The sequence below is a fragment of the Manis javanica genome, chromosome 6 (assembly GCF_040802235.1).
Source record: "Manis javanica isolate MJ-LG chromosome 6, MJ_LKY, whole genome shotgun sequence".
Taxonomy (NCBI): Eukaryota; Metazoa; Chordata; class Mammalia; order Pholidota; family Manidae; genus Manis; species Manis javanica.
In genome coordinates, this window is record NC_133161.1 from 45775960 (window position 1) to 45793923 (window position 17964).

At 40.0% G+C, this 17964-nt stretch overlaps 1 protein-coding gene across 3 annotated transcripts in view; it reads right to left on the reverse strand.

Annotated features, from left to right (window-relative positions):
- Positions 1 to 288: 288 nt before the first annotated feature.
- CHN2 (chimerin 2) overlaps positions 289 to 17964 on the reverse strand; it is a 271523-nt gene continuing 253847 nt past the window's right edge. For all 3 annotated transcript variants that reach the window (XM_017647280.3, XM_017647274.3, XM_017647288.3), the window contains 6 exons: positions 16257 to 16341; positions 12590 to 12763; positions 9056 to 9133; positions 6553 to 6690; positions 4863 to 4968; positions 289 to 2090 (listed from right to left, as the gene is read on the reverse strand). In XM_017647280.3, coding sequence (XP_017502769.1) covers positions 1919 to 2090; positions 4863 to 4968; positions 6553 to 6690; positions 9056 to 9133; positions 12590 to 12763; positions 16257 to 16341 — 753 coding nt within the window. In that variant the 3' untranslated portion in view covers positions 289 to 1918. The remainder of the gene's footprint in view (positions 2091 to 4862; positions 4969 to 6552; positions 6691 to 9055; positions 9134 to 12589; positions 12764 to 16256; positions 16342 to 17964) is intronic.

A 17964-nucleotide genomic window follows, 5' to 3' on the forward strand; every position in this document is an offset into this window, starting at 1 on the left:
TTTGACTTGAGTCTTTCTGGCTCTGAAGCACATAAATGCAACGGGTCTCATAGAATGTGAAGGTGGAGCATTAGAATCCTAATCTCAAGCGGGCTCTGCAGGAGGAAGCTGGAGGGGGGTGTGGAGAAGCAGATGGGGACTTGGTGGGATGTTTCTGGTTTCTTCACTGTGTTTTGGTGATGACAGAAACCTTATTGCCCAAATCCATCTGGGAACAACATTTTGAATATCCCCGCCCTCCACTCCCCACCACCAAATTCCTTCACCTATTCCAATATGATAGACAGAGGAATTTAATACATTTAATGCTTTTTCTTCCATTTACACTATCATAAATTACAAAGTATGATTCACTTCACAAAATAAAACCATTTCCAGATAATTTTTTGACAGTATCAAGAAGTACATAAGCTACAACAAACCCATCTGTACAGTTGGGAGGAATGCTAACAGCAGAACCGTTTTGACCCGTGTGTGTCAGTGGAGTCCATCGAGTGGCCTTCGGAACTTTCTGGGACAGCAACTGCACTGTCCTCTTCCTTTCTGCCCACTTACCACACAGTCATTCTCTTCCAGTCACTCCAACACAAGACTAGTGAAAAATTACATGAATCATTCAGACAATCAGAGGAAAAGACATCATAGGTGGATTTAAGAAGAAAAATCTAGATTTACAGTGTTTGATGTTTTAAATAGTTTATCTATGTTACAAAATATAGAAATCTTGGTGTGAAAAGCTCATGCTAAGATAAACATAACCAATAAAATGGAACTATGGCAATAAAATCATATTAAATTATTATCCATACAGAGATGCTTTTATCAAGGAGGAACAAATATTTGTAAAAACTAATCTTGGTCATTCTTTCTTTTAAAAGCAGGCTTGTTTGTGAAACAAAAATGGAAAAAAAATCAACAATTATTCTGCAGATTCATTTTTCCTAAATACAAAAATGTGGCAAAAATACAACTTGTGGGTGGGTTCAGAGTTCCTACCTCAAAGGCAAAGAGGAAAAGTGCCAACTTTTTACATGGCCCAGGTACAAGTATTTCCAAATCATTTTCTGAAAAACAATCACATTCTACACATTCTGGGATATACACACATGATATGGAAAGACTATGACCATAATTCCAAAACATAACTTGGGATTTCAAAACTTTTTATGGAAAGAAAATTTGTGGATATTTCAGACCATTCTACAATTGCTATAAACATATACTGTATGACAGCCAAATGCCAGTGCTTAACAGCAAAAACTATCCAAAGCAGGGACCCAGGTAGTAGGTGACATTTCATCGCAAAGCACTGATAAGGACAGAGGCATGTCAAGATAATACTGCATTCATGGTCAACTTTTTCAGGGGTCACAGCAAGAAGGCAGGACAAGGACACAGGGAGATAATCAATGCACTGCATTGAGTTCTATTTGCTAAAATAAAGGAACATTCTTGCAGCTAAAATAAAATACATTTTACAATATAAGTTCCATTTAACATTTAACATAGAGAATTGTCTTTTTTTGTAAGTGGAAAATGTAGAACTATATTAAGTACCTCTATGGATTAAGTTCCCTTTTATTACTGATAAGACTGAAGTTTAAAGGTCTACATTGTTTTTTTAATAAGTTAAAGATTTATTCATCACTCTTTCAACAAAACAGACACACACGGGAGGCACGGCAGAGCCCCAACGCTCCAGTTTTCAGATGAGCCTTTCTCACTCTCTCATCCTTGCTCTTCTCACATGAAGGAGGCCAGTGTCTACGAGACACAGTAGTGCACTTGGCGATCCGCAGCGGTCCAGGAAATTCTGTCACTTGCTTGGAAAACACGTCAAGTGTAAGAAATGTTTTTATTCCTTTAGCCTTATCAATGTAGATGGGACTGGGGCCATTCAGCTCATTTTCCTGGTGGATTAAAACAAAACATCTTCATTTTCTATTAAAATCTGCACAATCAGCTTTTGGTACCGCATGTCATGGAGGGTGGTGAGGGTGCTGTCCTCAGGGGACCTCATCAGGGTGGGCCCAAACACGATCCCCAGATTTTCAGCATTCATGAAATTGTCCTTTTCATTCATAGTCACCCTGAAAAACAAACATATATGCAGAGACATTAGATAGACCTGTAGAGAATTTACATACTGCTTATGTACAGATGCCCCCCAAGAACTTCTCTGGTTTGGGAAATTGCAAAGGAAAATGGAGAACAAGAACTGCAGAAAATTATTTTTAAAAATGTAATTTTCTGATTTTTTTTTTTCTCTTTGCAGATTGTTGACATTGCCTTCAGCCAGAAGTGAATTACTAAGTGAATCTGGTACAGACACAATGTTTAAAATTAGAATGTCAGCCCTTCCTAATTAAATGTGGAAATGTCACTTAGAGACTATTGGCTTGAAGGGGCAGCAGATTGTTAGCTGGCCCATAATACATACAGATTTCAGTCTAGGCTGCATGGAAGTCCTTTTTCCCTCTTGTTGCTTCCCTACTGGTCTGTATGCTGGGAAGCAGAGAAGCGGAGGCACATTCCCTATCTGCTGGCAGGGCTAGAACCAGAGGAGAAAGGCTACTTGTAGGATGGGGGTACCATGAGTTTGGGAATAGCCAGATCAGTATCACATGGGGCAGGGGAATGGCTGGAATGCGGCCAAATGGGAAAGCAGTTGGACATTATTTCTAGTTCCCACACGATGAAGTCTGCAGCAATTATTGTTGGAATTGAAAATGATCATTTCAACATCCAGATAAGAACAGCAAAGCCCTTAAGAATGAAATTCAAATTCCAAAGTGGGCTTAATAACGTCCTAGTGGAATAAAATGACAACTCCCCAGATTCTTGCTTTAAGGAATTTAGGTTTTAGGATGTTCATAACAGATCCAAAAGGGAGTAGGTTCTCCAAAGAAGAGCAAAATGTGATAAAACATCTTTAGGTTTTACACAGAAGGCCATCCCTTTGTGTCTGTTTTCTCAGAGGTAGATTAAGATTAGCCATTTAGCATTATTTTAGGAAGGTTGATACAGCTTGCATTATTTTCATTTTGTAAAGCTAAGAAACAGGTAGGAAAGAGGACATTCTTTGCTATCAAATTGCTCATATCTCCCCATTAAGTCAGGCACCACATGTGGCCAATCAAGATGGCTAGCAAAGCCTCCATGCTAAAATACTAACTTACTGGTATTTAAGATTCACCTGGGATATGTCAGCACTTTCTGATAATTATACTTTGCCTTCCAAACTATAACAGTTGGAAATTTAAAGAAATAATTTATACCTAATTAAAAGCCAGGCTGACATTTTCTATTTCTTATTCAAAAATTACTTGTACTCTTGAATTCAATAAATTAATCAAAATGGGAATCTTCTGAACTAAATGTTACACTTCTGATCACTTTGAATATGATCAACAATTTCTACATGTTTAATAGGTAGAAAAATAAAAACCTCAACACATGTGTTTATACAGTATTCTCAACTTCCTTTCACTTAGTGAATGGATCTGTAAATTGGTCAATATAGACAATTTTTGGTTCATTTTATCGAAGAATGGGCTGCTGCCATGTACTGTCCAAAGACAGGGAGGAAGGCACACGGAAGTGCCCTGATCCCTCCAATATCTCAAAGACCAACTCACGGGCCTCACTATATGTGTATGATGAAGGAAAGACATCCACAGTTTAGGTAGAAAAATCTGGAATCAGAGGAAATTCCAGAGTCTTGTAAACACTCTCATCTGTCTCACATGCTCTCACACAGATAACCCAGTGGGGAGCCCTCTGTGTCATGCACCCTCTTAGATGGCACCCTGTAATCCCTGCCTCCTAGAATTCATACCCTTGTGTAGTTCCTTGCTCTAGAGTATGGGCTGAACCTAGTGAATTGCTTCTAAGAAATAGCATGTAGCAAAAGCAATGTAATATCACTTCTGAGATTAGGTTACAGAATGACTATGACTTTCATCTATGGGTGCTCTTGCTTGCTTGCTCTGAGGGAAGCCAGCTATCATTTTTTGAGGGGCCTATGGGGAGACCTACGTGGCTGGGAACTGAGGGTGGCCTCCAGAGAACAGTTAGCAAGAAAGTGAGGCCTCCAGTCCTACAGCCTCTGAGGAACTGAATCTTGCCAGCACTCATGTGAGTGAGCTCGGAAGTGGACGCTCCCCCAGTTGAGCCTTTGAATGAGACTGCAGCTCAGCTGTCAGTTTGACTGCAACCTCATTATAGACCTTGACCCAGAGACACCCAGATAAGCTACACCTGGGTTCTGGATTAAAGAGACAATGAGGTAATCTTTGTTGTTTTAAGCCACAAGATTTGGGACAATTTGTTGCTTGGTGATGGAGAACTAACACATCAAGAAAAACAAGAAATCAGGGTGCGAATGTGCTTGCTCAAAATGAAGGCAGGCTCAAGAGTCTGGGACTGGAGGGGGTCCAAGGAGGAAGAACAGAACAAAGTACAAGGTTTATACAGGAAGAAGATACAGAATATGGAGGCAGTGTAGACAAATGGTTTAGACAAAGTGTGGCTCTGGCTCAGACTGCCTGGGTTTCAACCTTGGCTTCACTTCACCTCTTCCCATCAGCTACTCCACCTCCCTAAGCCTCAGCAGCCCATTCTTTAACATGAGGCCCCTACGGGCACCCAGGCCACAAGAGAAAGCATGTGTGTGGTGTTCTGGTACCGACGCTGTAGCACTCATGAATGGGGTTGGCCTGGAGAAGGCAGCACGGTTCACTTTAAAGGACTTTCTGTCCTCTCCGCGGGCTGGGGATGAAGGCTGTGTGAGCTTTCCCTGAGGCATTAGCTGTCCCAGGGCAGACAAGGCTTGCCAAGATGCCAAGGAGGTGCCAGCCTACTTCTTGAGGTGAATCATCAGGTATCGGAGGGTCTCGTAATGGGCAGGAGGCAGCATCATCAGCACATCGTGGACAGCTTCCAGCCGCTCATCTGCACCGGTGATTTCTGCAAGGTCACATGAACGTGCGTCAGTGTGGGGCTCTAGAATGATCGCTCCCAGAGAAGCAACAAGCTCGGTTTGAACTGAGTTCAAGCAATTTCAGGTAATATTTCACTTCAAGCAACCGACCTGGTTATGCCTTGTTTTATTCCAGAAGGGGTTGAGGCTGGGAACCATATGCATACTGGCCGCCTGCTGGGTGGGTGGCAGGATGCCGGACATGGTCCTTGCCCCCAGGAATCTGTAGTCCTGTAGGACTGTGCTTTGCCTGCCTTCTGAAGGCTAGATTTGCTAGAAGTCTCACTATCTCAAGCCTTAATGTAAACTGGACCACACTTAGTAGCATTCTCTTAAAGTTGTCCAGTAAGTCTTCCCCAGCAGGCTTCCATAACCAAATACACGTTATAAGGCAAGGGCCTTGACAGATAAGCCAGCCAGCTCAGCCTGCATTAATGCACTTTTCACCAAAGGGTTGGCAAGTTAACCCCACTGTACCATCCAGTTAAGAGGTAGATACGAGGGCACGTCAGCAATGGGAAGAAGCAGGAATACTTCTGCTTTTTAGATCTCTGACAGGTGTTGGCAGCTACTGAAAGGGAGTTCCCCTGTCATTCCTCAAAAGGACAGGGTCTGCCCAGGACAACCAGGGCCCAAGAAAAAATGCTTTAGCAGAGAGTAGTGCCACAGCTCATCTGGAAAGTGCATCTTGCACTAATCCCTGCCTGCCCACATATGTCCCCATCAGGCATCTCATTTTATTTAGCGCAAATTCCTTTGAAGATTATATATTTATAAAATAAAAACTCCCTCAAAGTGTGCTTGACTTCATGTCATGCATTCTAGCATCTGAATCTCCCCTTCCACACTATACTCCTGGGCAAAGTGCAGCCCTGAAATGTCTATCCACCCCCCACTAGCCCTCTCTCCTGACAGCAGCAGCCCTGTACAAACACTGAATGAACAACCATTAGCTGATGGAACACCATCGATGTTCCATTCCTAGACCTATGAGCTCAGCTCTCTAAGCCTGGCTTCCCTGCTCTGTAAAATGGCATCATAACACTTGTTTCATCATAGAAAAGATTAAACTACAGGATATTGGTGAGAGTTCCTAGTATAGCAATTGACACAGTAGATTCTTGATGTATTATTAATTTTGAACAGCATCAATGGGAAAAACTTGGGGTGCAGAGTTAATCAATTAGCAATGGGGCTCCACCTAATGGATGAAAATAGTTAATCTATAGAGTCCTCATTGAAGAACATCTGACTTTTTTTACTACAGGAACATTCTTGCTTTAAACGTCTAACAGGGTAGGTCTGACCAGGCTGCTTCCCAGCACGGAAGGAAGAGTGGGGAGACAGAACTGCCTGGTACCTGGCTTCAGCTGAGCAGGCTGGCTTGGTGCTGGTTCAGTTCTGCTGGTGAACTATGCCTGGTTTTCTATTAACTGCATCATTGTTCCCTTACTTGGCAAAGCAAGAGCTCATGCAATCATTTAAATGGTTCTGACATTTAATTTTCTTGAACTCAAAAGTATTGTACTTAAACATTGGGTACAAATAAAAAAATAGTCCTCAATACTTACTTGCTGCTTCTATAAATTTGGAATAGGTATCATAGGTGATAACAGGAATGGGTAAGTCTCTGAAATACAGTTTAAGGGCTCCAGTGATGATGTTTATGTCTGGGTAGATGTTGGCTGATATATCTGCCTTTTCACCATCTGAAAAACAATCAATGATCCAATTCCTAATTCGGACCTTATTTTGCCAAATTAAAGCATGCCCAGAAAGACAAAAAAGAGGCAACAATGAATGATCCCAACAAATCTACTTTGGCTTCTAATGACATTGAGATGCAGGAAGTAACAAAAAGAAGTTTGGTGAGAGTGATTCTGGATCTGAGGGTAAGTTTAACCAAAGGGTAAGGAAGTAGACTTAAAAGAGTTCTTTGGGTTCCAGCCCCTGGTAGTTTGCTAAATAGAAATTTTAGCACAGTAATTCATACTCCAGAAATAAAGGTTCATAATGGGATAACAATCTAATGTGATATAAAAGAAAATCAAGAACTCTTATATAGCTGTATTCTTTAGACTTGGATTTGAAGATCACGTACAAAAAATAATTTTTTAATGTCTTCAGTTTCTATTGTCTCTTTTAGGCTCACTGAAGTTTCTTTTAACCTGATTCTTCATTCTCCCATTCCTAGGACTTTAATCTGGGAAACTTCCTAATATATAGGTAATGTTATATTTCCTGGGGCTTTAATCTAGGACTTCCCTCAATCATAGGTAATGTTACATTACTGCTATTTTTGCAAACACTCTAAAGACATTTCTGACTTCTTCTTACCATAGTAAATATCAGTCTGATTTAACTGTCACAGACTATACAGTTTCTTGGTTTTAAAAAAGTTTCAATCATATAGGGACTATTAGCATTTTCTTTCTATACAGAATTGAAAGAAAGAACAAAGGTCATAACAAATTTGGTTCTGAGGATTAAAAATCTGTTGATGTAAGACCATAGTAAGAGTGTGGCAGATAATCCATATGATCCCATTATTTACATATTTAACAAATATCTGTTGAGAATCTACCATGTACTAGACACTGTTAAGCCCTGGTGAATGAAACAAGGACATACACACTTTAAATAGCTCTCATCAGGCATGCAACTCAAAAATTACAAGGAAATGGGAAGACTGCTATGCTAGAAATGAGGGAGGATATAGGAAAGAAAAATGAACTCTTAGGTCAGCTTGCGGTGCTCAGGGAGGATTCATGAATGAGGACAGACAGGAGCTGACACCTGATTGATAGGTAAGTGTTAATAGGCTGAGTTATGAACACATTCTAGATGGGGAGAGCAGTGTGAGCTGAGGTGCTTGTTCATGAAAACAGGTAAGGTGTATTTCTGTATTGCTGGAATGTAAAGTATCCAGGGAGGGAGAACTGGCCAGGAACCTTCACAGATAGGCAGCCAGGTCACCAGTGACTCTGTCTACGCTTCTAGGGTGGAGCTTCTCTCTGTTAGGCTGTGGGTTCTATCCCTTGATTGGCTGCACCAGAGTTATTTGGATTGTTCAACAAAAATACAGAATAGAAAGATTAAGTTGAAAAGATATATGCACCCCCATGCTTATTGCATCATTATTTACAAAAGCCAAGATATGGAAACAATCTAAGATATGGATGAATGGATAAAGAAATTGTGATACATATACATACATAGTACACAACAAAATATTATTCAGTCACAAAAAAGAATGAAATCTTGTCATTTTTGACAACATGGATGGACCTTAAGGACATCCATGTCCTTAAGTGAAATAAGTGATCCAGAGGAAGACAAATGTCATAGGCTCTCTCTTACATGTGGAATCTAAAAGAAAGGACTAAAAACCACCATGAACAAAAAACAAAACTCATAGATACAGAGAACATATTGGTGGTTGCAAGTGCTGGGGGGTGAAGGGTAGGAAAAATGGATGAACTATTTTTTTTTAAATAAATTAAAATAAAAAAAATACAGATTCTTGGGCTCACCCAGCTTTCTGAATGAGTCCTCAGGGTGGGCTTTGGTGATATGTATTTGACGATGTCCCCAAGTTGGCTTATGATATCTGACCTAAGAGATACTGTGGCCTAGAGAATGTATGTCACAGTGACAAAGAATAGGAGTAACTCTCTAAATTTCCACTGGCTTCCCCCATTCTCTTTTCTTTGGAGTCTTGGGAGAAGTCAATGGGATCCTAAGATGGGGGATGCAGAAGGGTACCCCAGTGCTATATGACCTGACCATGTGTTGAATAACCAAGTCAAGAACCTTAATAGCACCAAATGCTGGCTGCCCTTTCAAACAGTCTTTTAAACTCACTTCCTTATCTGATCATCTGTCCACAACTTTTAAGGAAACACTTCCACCTGAGAGGTAGAGAATCGTAAGATTTGTAAGCCATTATTCCTTGGCTTCTTGAAGAACAGCTCTCAGTAGCGTTGAAACTCCGTTCCCACTATGAATACAATCTGGTTCCAAAAATGAGGGTGCTGAAGATGTTTTTTGGTGTTCAAGAAAGCACAAACCTACCTCTGTCAAATGCCATTTTGACATCTTCGATATGTTCAGTGAACCCAGAGACTCTGTAAAGGCCTTCGGACTTTAGTCCTGTTAAAAAAAGAGACAGATTTTAACTTCTGCAACATCTAAAAAGGACTCGAATTTCACATCTATACCATGCTAGCAGAAAATGAGGTAACAGAGCTCTCATATATTACACATTGCCACATCAGAGCTTCCATTTCCTTGAAAGCCTATCTCCATCTGCTCATGCGGCAGTAGAGACCTCAGTGATCTGGCCTTCTTCCTGCCTGGCTTTGTAAAGTGAGCCTGTGTTTAAGATTCTCATCAACCATGGTCTCATCCTTTGTTCATCAGACTGCTGGATGAGATCTTACTGCTTTGTGCAGGAACCTACCTCCTCCCCAGCACCACTTTATTGCGTGTAGCACTGTTTGATGCACACACACATACTTTCCTGATTTTATTGAGATGGCACACTTTTTATAGCCTTTTATGCTTAACCAAAACACAACATTAAATGTTTAGTTAAATATAATTATTTAGTTGTTATACCCTCAAGTAAATGATCATACAAACAGATGTAGGAAAATAAAATTCTAATGAATAGTTCTGGAATCTTGATTGTTGTATATTTAGGCTAAGAAAAAGATGTGGTTTCTGTTCCTACAGCTTATTACTTTGATAAGATATATCATAAGGCCAATCCAGAAAGGACAGAAGACCAGATTTCAGACTGTGTATGTCAAAAACTAGCTGTTATCAATCTATAGCTACAGAAAAAATAAACAAGTAGCTTCTACTGCTCTGTAGTTATACTGTCAACTCTTGATGACTAACATACATTCCTGTTTTTGGCAACATTTACCAAGTGTGTACTATCTGCCATTTATAAGGGTGTGCATTAGGCCTGCATCAGAGACAACAAATGCATGGCATAAATACTGCCCATGCCCCTCCTCTCTCCTGTAACCATCAGAGACATTCTTCATTGACCTCGGTGCTTTCTCCCACTGAGCCACACTCAGACTCGGAATCTGTCTTAGTTCAGTTGTCCAGGTTGCTACTACTGATCAATCGAGTTGCCCCACAAGGTGAGACAGGGTGTCATCCTATTCTAGTCAGTGGTGCATGCAAGCCTTACTGAGGACCTGTCTTTGAAGGATGTCATGAAAGATGGGTTAGAGTTTGCCAGAGCAGCAGAGGCTGCCAGCTCTCCTTCCGTATTAGTTCTACTATTTCTCTGTTGTAATGGGACCTTTGATTTTCAGAACAACATCCATTGCAGGGTCCATTAAATTCTGGTCAGTGTGAAGAGAGCAGAAGTGATGTGTACAGTGGCTGGGTTTTGCCCTTGAAGAGAAAGAGTGTGCCCTTTTGCTTGACTGGAGTGCAGATGTGGTGGTGGTGGCCATCCGAGGTCAGGCAGGTGAGGGCAGCACTCAGGGTGGCAGAGCAAGCTGCAGAGCCCGGATTCCTGCCCCCAGGGAGTGCTTGACTGCTCCCAGTACCCAGACTTTACTGGAAAGAGAAACAAACTGACATCTTGTTGAAGACACTATTATTTGGGATCTATGACAGCACTGAATCACACGGGTTATGGAGACTGGTCAGACAGATTTGGAGGTGGAGTTAGGGGAATGGTCATCCCACAAAAGGCAGAAAAGAAATCACACAGGGTGGGTCCTGCAGGATGGGCTCTGTTCTAGTTCACTTACACGGGTCACTCATTTTCATTCTCACAACCACCTTATGAGGTACAACTGATTCTGTTTCACTCTAGGTGAGGAAACAGATATTCAAACAGAGTAAATAACTTGCAGGGTCATACTATAGCTGATATGAGACAGGTCTGGGATCTAACTTCAAGTCCACGATCTTTTCACTGCCACATCATGCAGAAACAAATAGCCATGAAGAGCTTTTGGAGAACAGTAAGAAATTTGCTATGAATGGAAGATGGGTAAGATGGTGGTGGTGGTGGCACTGGAGCTGGGAATGGAAGGGTCACCTGAACTCCTTTCCAGCCCATTCTCTGTTTCTATTCACATCTGCAGGCCCCTATTGCCTGTAGCTCCAGTCCCTTTGCTGTGAGCCCCTGGCATACATTCCTAATTTTGTATTATTCTAGCTCGTATACTAGGCTTATGTATTGTGTTCCCTGTGGACACACCAGACATCAGGTGTGGTGGTAACTTTGTCCAGATTATCAGTCATCTCTGCTGAGCATCACTGCGGGATGAGCTTCTTCAGAGAAGCACAAGTCCTCATTGCTGGCTCTGGAGATGCTAGTGATCTGACTCTAAACTGTAGAGGCCTCTAAGCATCAGGACCCAGGGTCACTTTTCCCAGCCACTTGTCCAGAGTCAGGGTGCCCCTCCTCAACTCTTCCCCAGCTTAGCCCCTGCACCAGGGCCTTCACCAGATCCCAAAGCACCCATTAAACTCTGACAGCCACAGGAGTCAAAAGGCAGAAGGGATTCTTACAATCTGAGATTAAATGAGTGAGTCTTAAGGGAACAGAATAGCTATAGTTTTCATCCTGTGGGGAAAAGGGAGTAATTTCCTATCTCTAAAAGGCTTGGGATAACAAGCTATAAGGCAGACATGTCTTCTTTTGTTATGTTTTGGAAAGAATGGGATAGTTGGCAATGACAACCAGAAATACCAGTAGAATGTATTAAGCCAATGTAGACACAGTAATGGATACCTACTAGAGCACAGTGCAGACAGGGAAGAAATGGCTAAAGTCTGTGGGCTTTATACATGGTCCAGTTACCCAAGTTACCTCCAGCAATCCAAGCTCTCCCCAGGCAGACTCACCCAACCATATCACTGAACGTTTTGATACTGAAGAGTGGCCAAAAAAAGTACAAATAAAAGAAAGATGACTCATGCATAATATAAAGAAACTTCTTTGAAACATTTCTATCTTCCTTGCCTGCTTGATTTTTTTTCATTGCATAGATTTTTTTCTAATATTTTAACTCTTCTCTTTGAAATAAACAGAAACAATACTAGGATTGAACTTTGATATGGTAGGAAATATATTTGTTGATCAACAATTTCTTCACTTATTTAATAGCAGCACTTTTAAAGACCCTATTGGAATCTCACCTCTGCCATAAACCCTTTCTGAATTATTCTCACATTAGATTAAAATGTCTTCCTATAGGACATGGTACTTTGCATACATCCACCCACAATATTTATTTATTTGTCCTTCTGGTTCTGCATACTGTACTTTGAGTTACTGAAGGTGAGACTGTGACTTTTATATCCTCAGTGTGTAGCATATAATAAATGCTTAGCAAGCATATTGAATAAATACACACATGGCTTATGTAAGAAACAGAAATTGATGTAGTTGGTTGGGTTTAGTTTATTTGTGTGTGGGGGAATGTGCATGCATGTGCCTGGGCAGACCGTTTTCCCACCGTCCATAGTGGAGAGAGAGTCAAGTTAACAATTACAGGAAAGTTTCCTTGAAACAGTAAAAATAAACAGCAAAAATAAAATCTCTGTAATAAGGGTTTTCCAAACCTCTTGCTTCAATTTCTCGAATGCATATATCTACCACCATGGGTCTCTGAGTGTTGTGAGCTTTCACAAGTGTTGTGAGGTCACAACAGTACACCTTCTTGATCCTCTTGAGATCAGGTTGGCAGTCGTTAGGAACGTGCTTGGAACACTGTTTGTGTACGTTCAATCCACAGTCTGCAAACAAAGAAGCCACATCAGCCTTGGCCAGCCTTTCTGTCAAAGCCCAACATAAATGACATGTGACCAAAAATAAAAATGAAAACACCCAAGGGGTTGCTATATCTCTCTGGAATATCCATTCCATTTAGAGGTGATACTCTCGTTGAGTATGAAATCCACCTTTATTCATGAAACTCTTTTTGTATTTCCATTTTTCTCATTAAGCCTTCTCTGTTGCTGGGCCACAAAAACAGAACATCTCACTGAGATAGTTCTTGTAATCAGCCAGGCTGTTCGCATGTCTTTTTTCTTTTGGGACTGGCACATGTGGGTCCACAAGTAGGCTTTTGGGTTTGGCTTCCCAGAGCCGGTCATGACTTATAATGGGCATATCACGTAGTGTTTTGCTAGGTTGTTCCCCTTAAGCCCTTGGTGCTCCTTTAGTGGAAGACATGACTATACACTCCGTAGGAATCTCTCATCTTTATATAGGCTGACATCTTCTTCCCCTTTCTTGGAGGGTTGCCCATCGTTTCCACTCCCTTCCTCCTTGTTGGGCAGTTGGGGTAGGCCACTTCCCTTCCTGCTTGCCTTATTTTGACACCTGTGAGTGGAAACAGTGTCTAACTGGACACCAGTGGGAGTACCTGAGAGTTTGCAATTTAGAACAATGTCTTGTAATGTGATGATTAGAGTAATTATTTATAAAGCTCATATCAAGATCCAAGACTGAAAAGGTGCCGTTAAGTTCAATGAACACATTAAAAGCCTTGTTAGCAGTTGGTATCCACTCACGGAATTTCCCTAACAATAATACAGCACAGTCTATATTCTGGAAAATAAAAATTTAGTGCCAAAGTTGTTCAAAGCTAATGTGCTGTCTATTCAAAGTACCTTCTAATACTGATTATTTTTCTAGAGGTAAAGAATAATAATATATATATTCTATTGTGTATATGTGTGTGTGTGTGTGTGTGTGTATATATATATATATATAAAACACACATTATAATGAATATTGTAACCAGCTGTTTTATATAAAAGCACTTAACCACACCAAGGATTTGAGAGGATTTAAACTTTTGTAATATGATTTTTGAAAATCATTACATGACTTTCATGTAATACTTACTCTTTACCTTCCTTTCAAACAGAAAAATAGTTCTAATTCATCTTAACTTTATCAGCATGAGAAACTTCAATAATATTTTGATAGATCTATTTAGCGAATGTAAATTTTGGCAAACTGAACTGAATATAATTGCTTGGTTTTCTTGTTTGGAGTCTCTTTTGTAAAATGTGGATAAAATTAGCACCTACTCCTAGGGTTATCGTGAGGCTTAAAAAAGTTAATATATTTAAAGTCTATGTCTCTATAAAGTTAGCTACTCTAGATACCTCGTATAAGTGGAATCATACAGTATTTGCCCTTTTGTGACTGGCTTATTTCACTTGGCATGATGTCCTTAAGTTTATTCATATTATAGCATATGACAGGATTCCTTCATTTTTAAGGCAAATAATATTCCATTGTATGGATATACCACATTTGTTTATTCATCCATTGACAGATACTTGGGTTGCTTCCACCTTTTAGCTATTGAGCATAATGCTACCATAAACATGGGTGTACAAATATCTGTCCAAGTGCCTGCTTTCAGTTCTTTTGGGCATATACCCAGAGGTGGAATTGCTGGATTATATGATAATTCTGTTTTTAACTTCCTTATAAACTTCATTTTAAGATCTGGAGTAATAGTACATTTATGTAGAGTTAAATAATGGTATTTTATTAAAATAAAGATGTTTTATAACAACTATAAAAATACTCAGTTTTGCAAATGAATACAATTCCATATGCTATAAATAGAGTCTAGTTCATTTAAAAATATTTAAAAAAATTTAAAATGTGAAGAGTTGAAAGGCAATGTGGCTCTGCCTACCTTTAATGGTCAGTTTTCAGTTTTCCTGTTGCTCAGAGGAAATATGAGGCTAAACAGTGGCCACTGAGGAACACTAACATCATAGCCTTAGAATATGTTTTATTTAAAAAAGAAAAACTACAGAACCAGAAAAAAACAAAACCATTTCATCCTGGAGAAAGTTGCTGTTCACAGCTAATCTGAATTCCATAATTTTGTTCTCATAATATTGCCTTTGGGCCAATTTCCTGCTGAAATTGGACAATATAAGCAATTAGGAGTATTTTTGGTGGTTATAATCTGGACAGGCTGAATTAATGACCACTGGGTAATTCAGCTATTCTACAACTTTGCTCAATGTTTGAGGTGTGAGATACTTTGTGACTCTTGGTAAGGAAGTCTTTTGTGCTAATTGGTGTATTTGGAACATTTCTGGAGAGGATGCCTCCAAGCTTATGTTTACTTCTTGTCTTTGCTTCTGGAATGGGAGCAGATGGCAGGAAGACTTAGCAGACACACATGAGCACTACTTGAACTGTTCAGGCACTGATGATTGCTATATCCACACAGTAAAACCTAAGATAGCCCCTTCGTCCCACAATCCTGTGAACCAAAATGGGCAGTATGGTGAAACAGATCATCTTAATGTAGTATAATTAGATTAATTTATTTTAAATACTTTATAAGAGTTATTTTTAAAAAATCATACTCTACCAAGGTGAAAATCAGTCATGGTGGTGGTGAAAACCTGATCAATTTATCACAGGAAGCTGTTCTTGCTCCTGGCCAGAACTGCTTGCCAGAAAAATATGGCAAGATGAATTAGGAAGCCCAGTGACACATTAATTTGGCAGTTCTTTGCTGTTTTGTTAGATGTATCTTCAGATACGTTCTGCACCATTAGCAATGGGTGTGTGCATCCAGTTCTAGGTAGAAAAACTTAGGGTTTCAAAGTACTTTGAAAATATGTGATATTAAATCAAGGTATATAGGTTCATTCCTAATGTGATGGCAAAAAACACTGAGCATGGACTCTGAAATTGAATCAATGTTCCACCAATTACTATGTGGCCAAGTGCAATGAACAAGTATCTTTGAGCCTCAGTTTCTTCATCTATTTAATGGGGAGAAAAACTGCATCTCTTCCAACATCTGTGGGTGAAGCTAAATGGCATGATGAATAGAAAGTGCTTAACTCAGTGCCTGGTATTTGGTAACTCTTCACCACTATTATTATTTGTATGCCCTGGCTTTTGCAGTTAAGTGGGATGGGGAAGAAAATGACTTTTGTATCTATACAATTCCATTGGAATTGGTTTCTTCTTTTCCTTCAGTAGGCAACTAAGGAAATGTAGTTGCTTGGATTATTTTTTCTTTTCTGGCATAAACATGAGATAATCCTTCTCATTCCAGCCAATACCTAGAACAGTTTCTGCAATAGGCACAGGGCTGTCTTGAACCTTTCAGAAAGCTAGACTTTTTTTTTTTTCCTTAGCTAATCTGGGCCTCTTTTCCAGCTCTGGAGAAATGCCTTCCAGCTCAACATTTTATACAAATGGAAAGGCTAAAGAAAGTTCTGTATGTACCTGAGCACCGGACCCCTTGGGCAATGAGGCCCCACATGAAGTTGGCACAGTATTCACACCAGTGCGGGCCTCGGAATGTATGGACCTGTGATCCAAAAAGAAAAATGTTATAAAATTCAGTCATTTGGAGGCAGGTGGCCTCAGATGTGAAAAACAAACAGATGAAGTTAAGACACAAAGGCCTCAGTGGGAGGAGCACCACTCACTGGGCCTTTTCTTTCCAGAGGCAGAGCTGCAAACATACCCAGAGAAAACAGAGGTGCTTTGATCTTTGAAAATCATCCACTGATCCACCATGCTCCAGGCCAGAGTCAGAAAGGAATGCGGGGAAACTGTTAAGTTATAAGGCCATGCCATTGGCTAAGGAATGAGACTCTCACCACTGCAAACAAGACGCTGTGTGGGAAAATCCAAGATAGCTGAGCTGGTCACTATAACCAGCATTTAGCTCAGCAAGTTCTGGAAGGCAGAACTCAATTACTGTGTCCTTTTGACGAAGTTGCCCTATCTGTAGAATATCCAGGCAGGTATAAATAAGACATGATTATGAGATAATTAAAAGGTTTCAAGGCTTTGAGTCACTTCTAAAAACAAGGCATCAAACAAAAGTGAGGGAGTTGGCTGAAAACAAAGGCTACCAACAGGGTGTACTGAATTGCTTTCCTCCCAGAGGGTCTGCGTCCAGCAGGCCCCGGTGTGGCCCACAGGTGTGCGAGCTGCAAGTGCCTTCTGGCTGGCCAAGGTGTCAGTCTCATTGCTCGAGGCCCGTTAGTTGTTAAATATTTTGAATATCATGAAGTAAGGATGGTCTTCTAATTATTCAGATCCTCCTATACAGGACCATGTACTAGTCATGATTTAAAACCAAAACCAAACCCAACCCAACCCAAACCAAACCAACATAACACAAAAATACATGTTCTTTAGTACCAATGACCTTCAAAAAGCAGATTTAGGGGATTCCTTGAAAGCAAATGTGGCCATGGTAAGCCTAAACCACCACAGGCAGTCTGTTTGTGGACATACAGATCTGTGGGAAAAGGTTTTGAACTTTAACATCTTTTGATATTACAGAAGCACTTTTAAAGTTTTAAATCTCTACTAACGAATAAAAGAAATACAGATAATATTATCTTTTAACATGGTAGGAGGCCAGTATACTACTTTCATTTAACAAAAAAATCAGTATGGCAACAATGGTCACAATATGCAAGATGTCATCAGAGCTCTACTTAAAAAAAAAAAATCAGCATTGCTTTGAGATCCTCATTTATGTACATACACTAGTAATTGAGTATATGTAAAGTGGCAAATGAAACACTCTTGATTCCCTCCTAATGGAACTCACAGATTTGTAAAGGCAGGGAAAATTTAAAAAATCAAGTTAAAAAAATGGCAAGTGATGACCATGGTTTTTACACAACAAAACTGAGCTATAATAGTCTTTTGGTATCTCAGTTTATCACATGTAAACTGTCCATTATACTATTTCTGTTTTTGAAAAAAACGATGAAAAAAAGAAAACTCTCAGAATCATTTTTACTAGAATAGAGAATTGTGCTGCAAGGAAATGACACTAACATAAGACAAAGCATCCTTGTAGGAATGAAGAGAATCCATCCCAGGGAGCGCTTATGTTCTCACAGGCCAAAATGCCACGATTCATTTAGAGGCCCACTCAGATTAAACTTGGCACTGAAAGAATTAC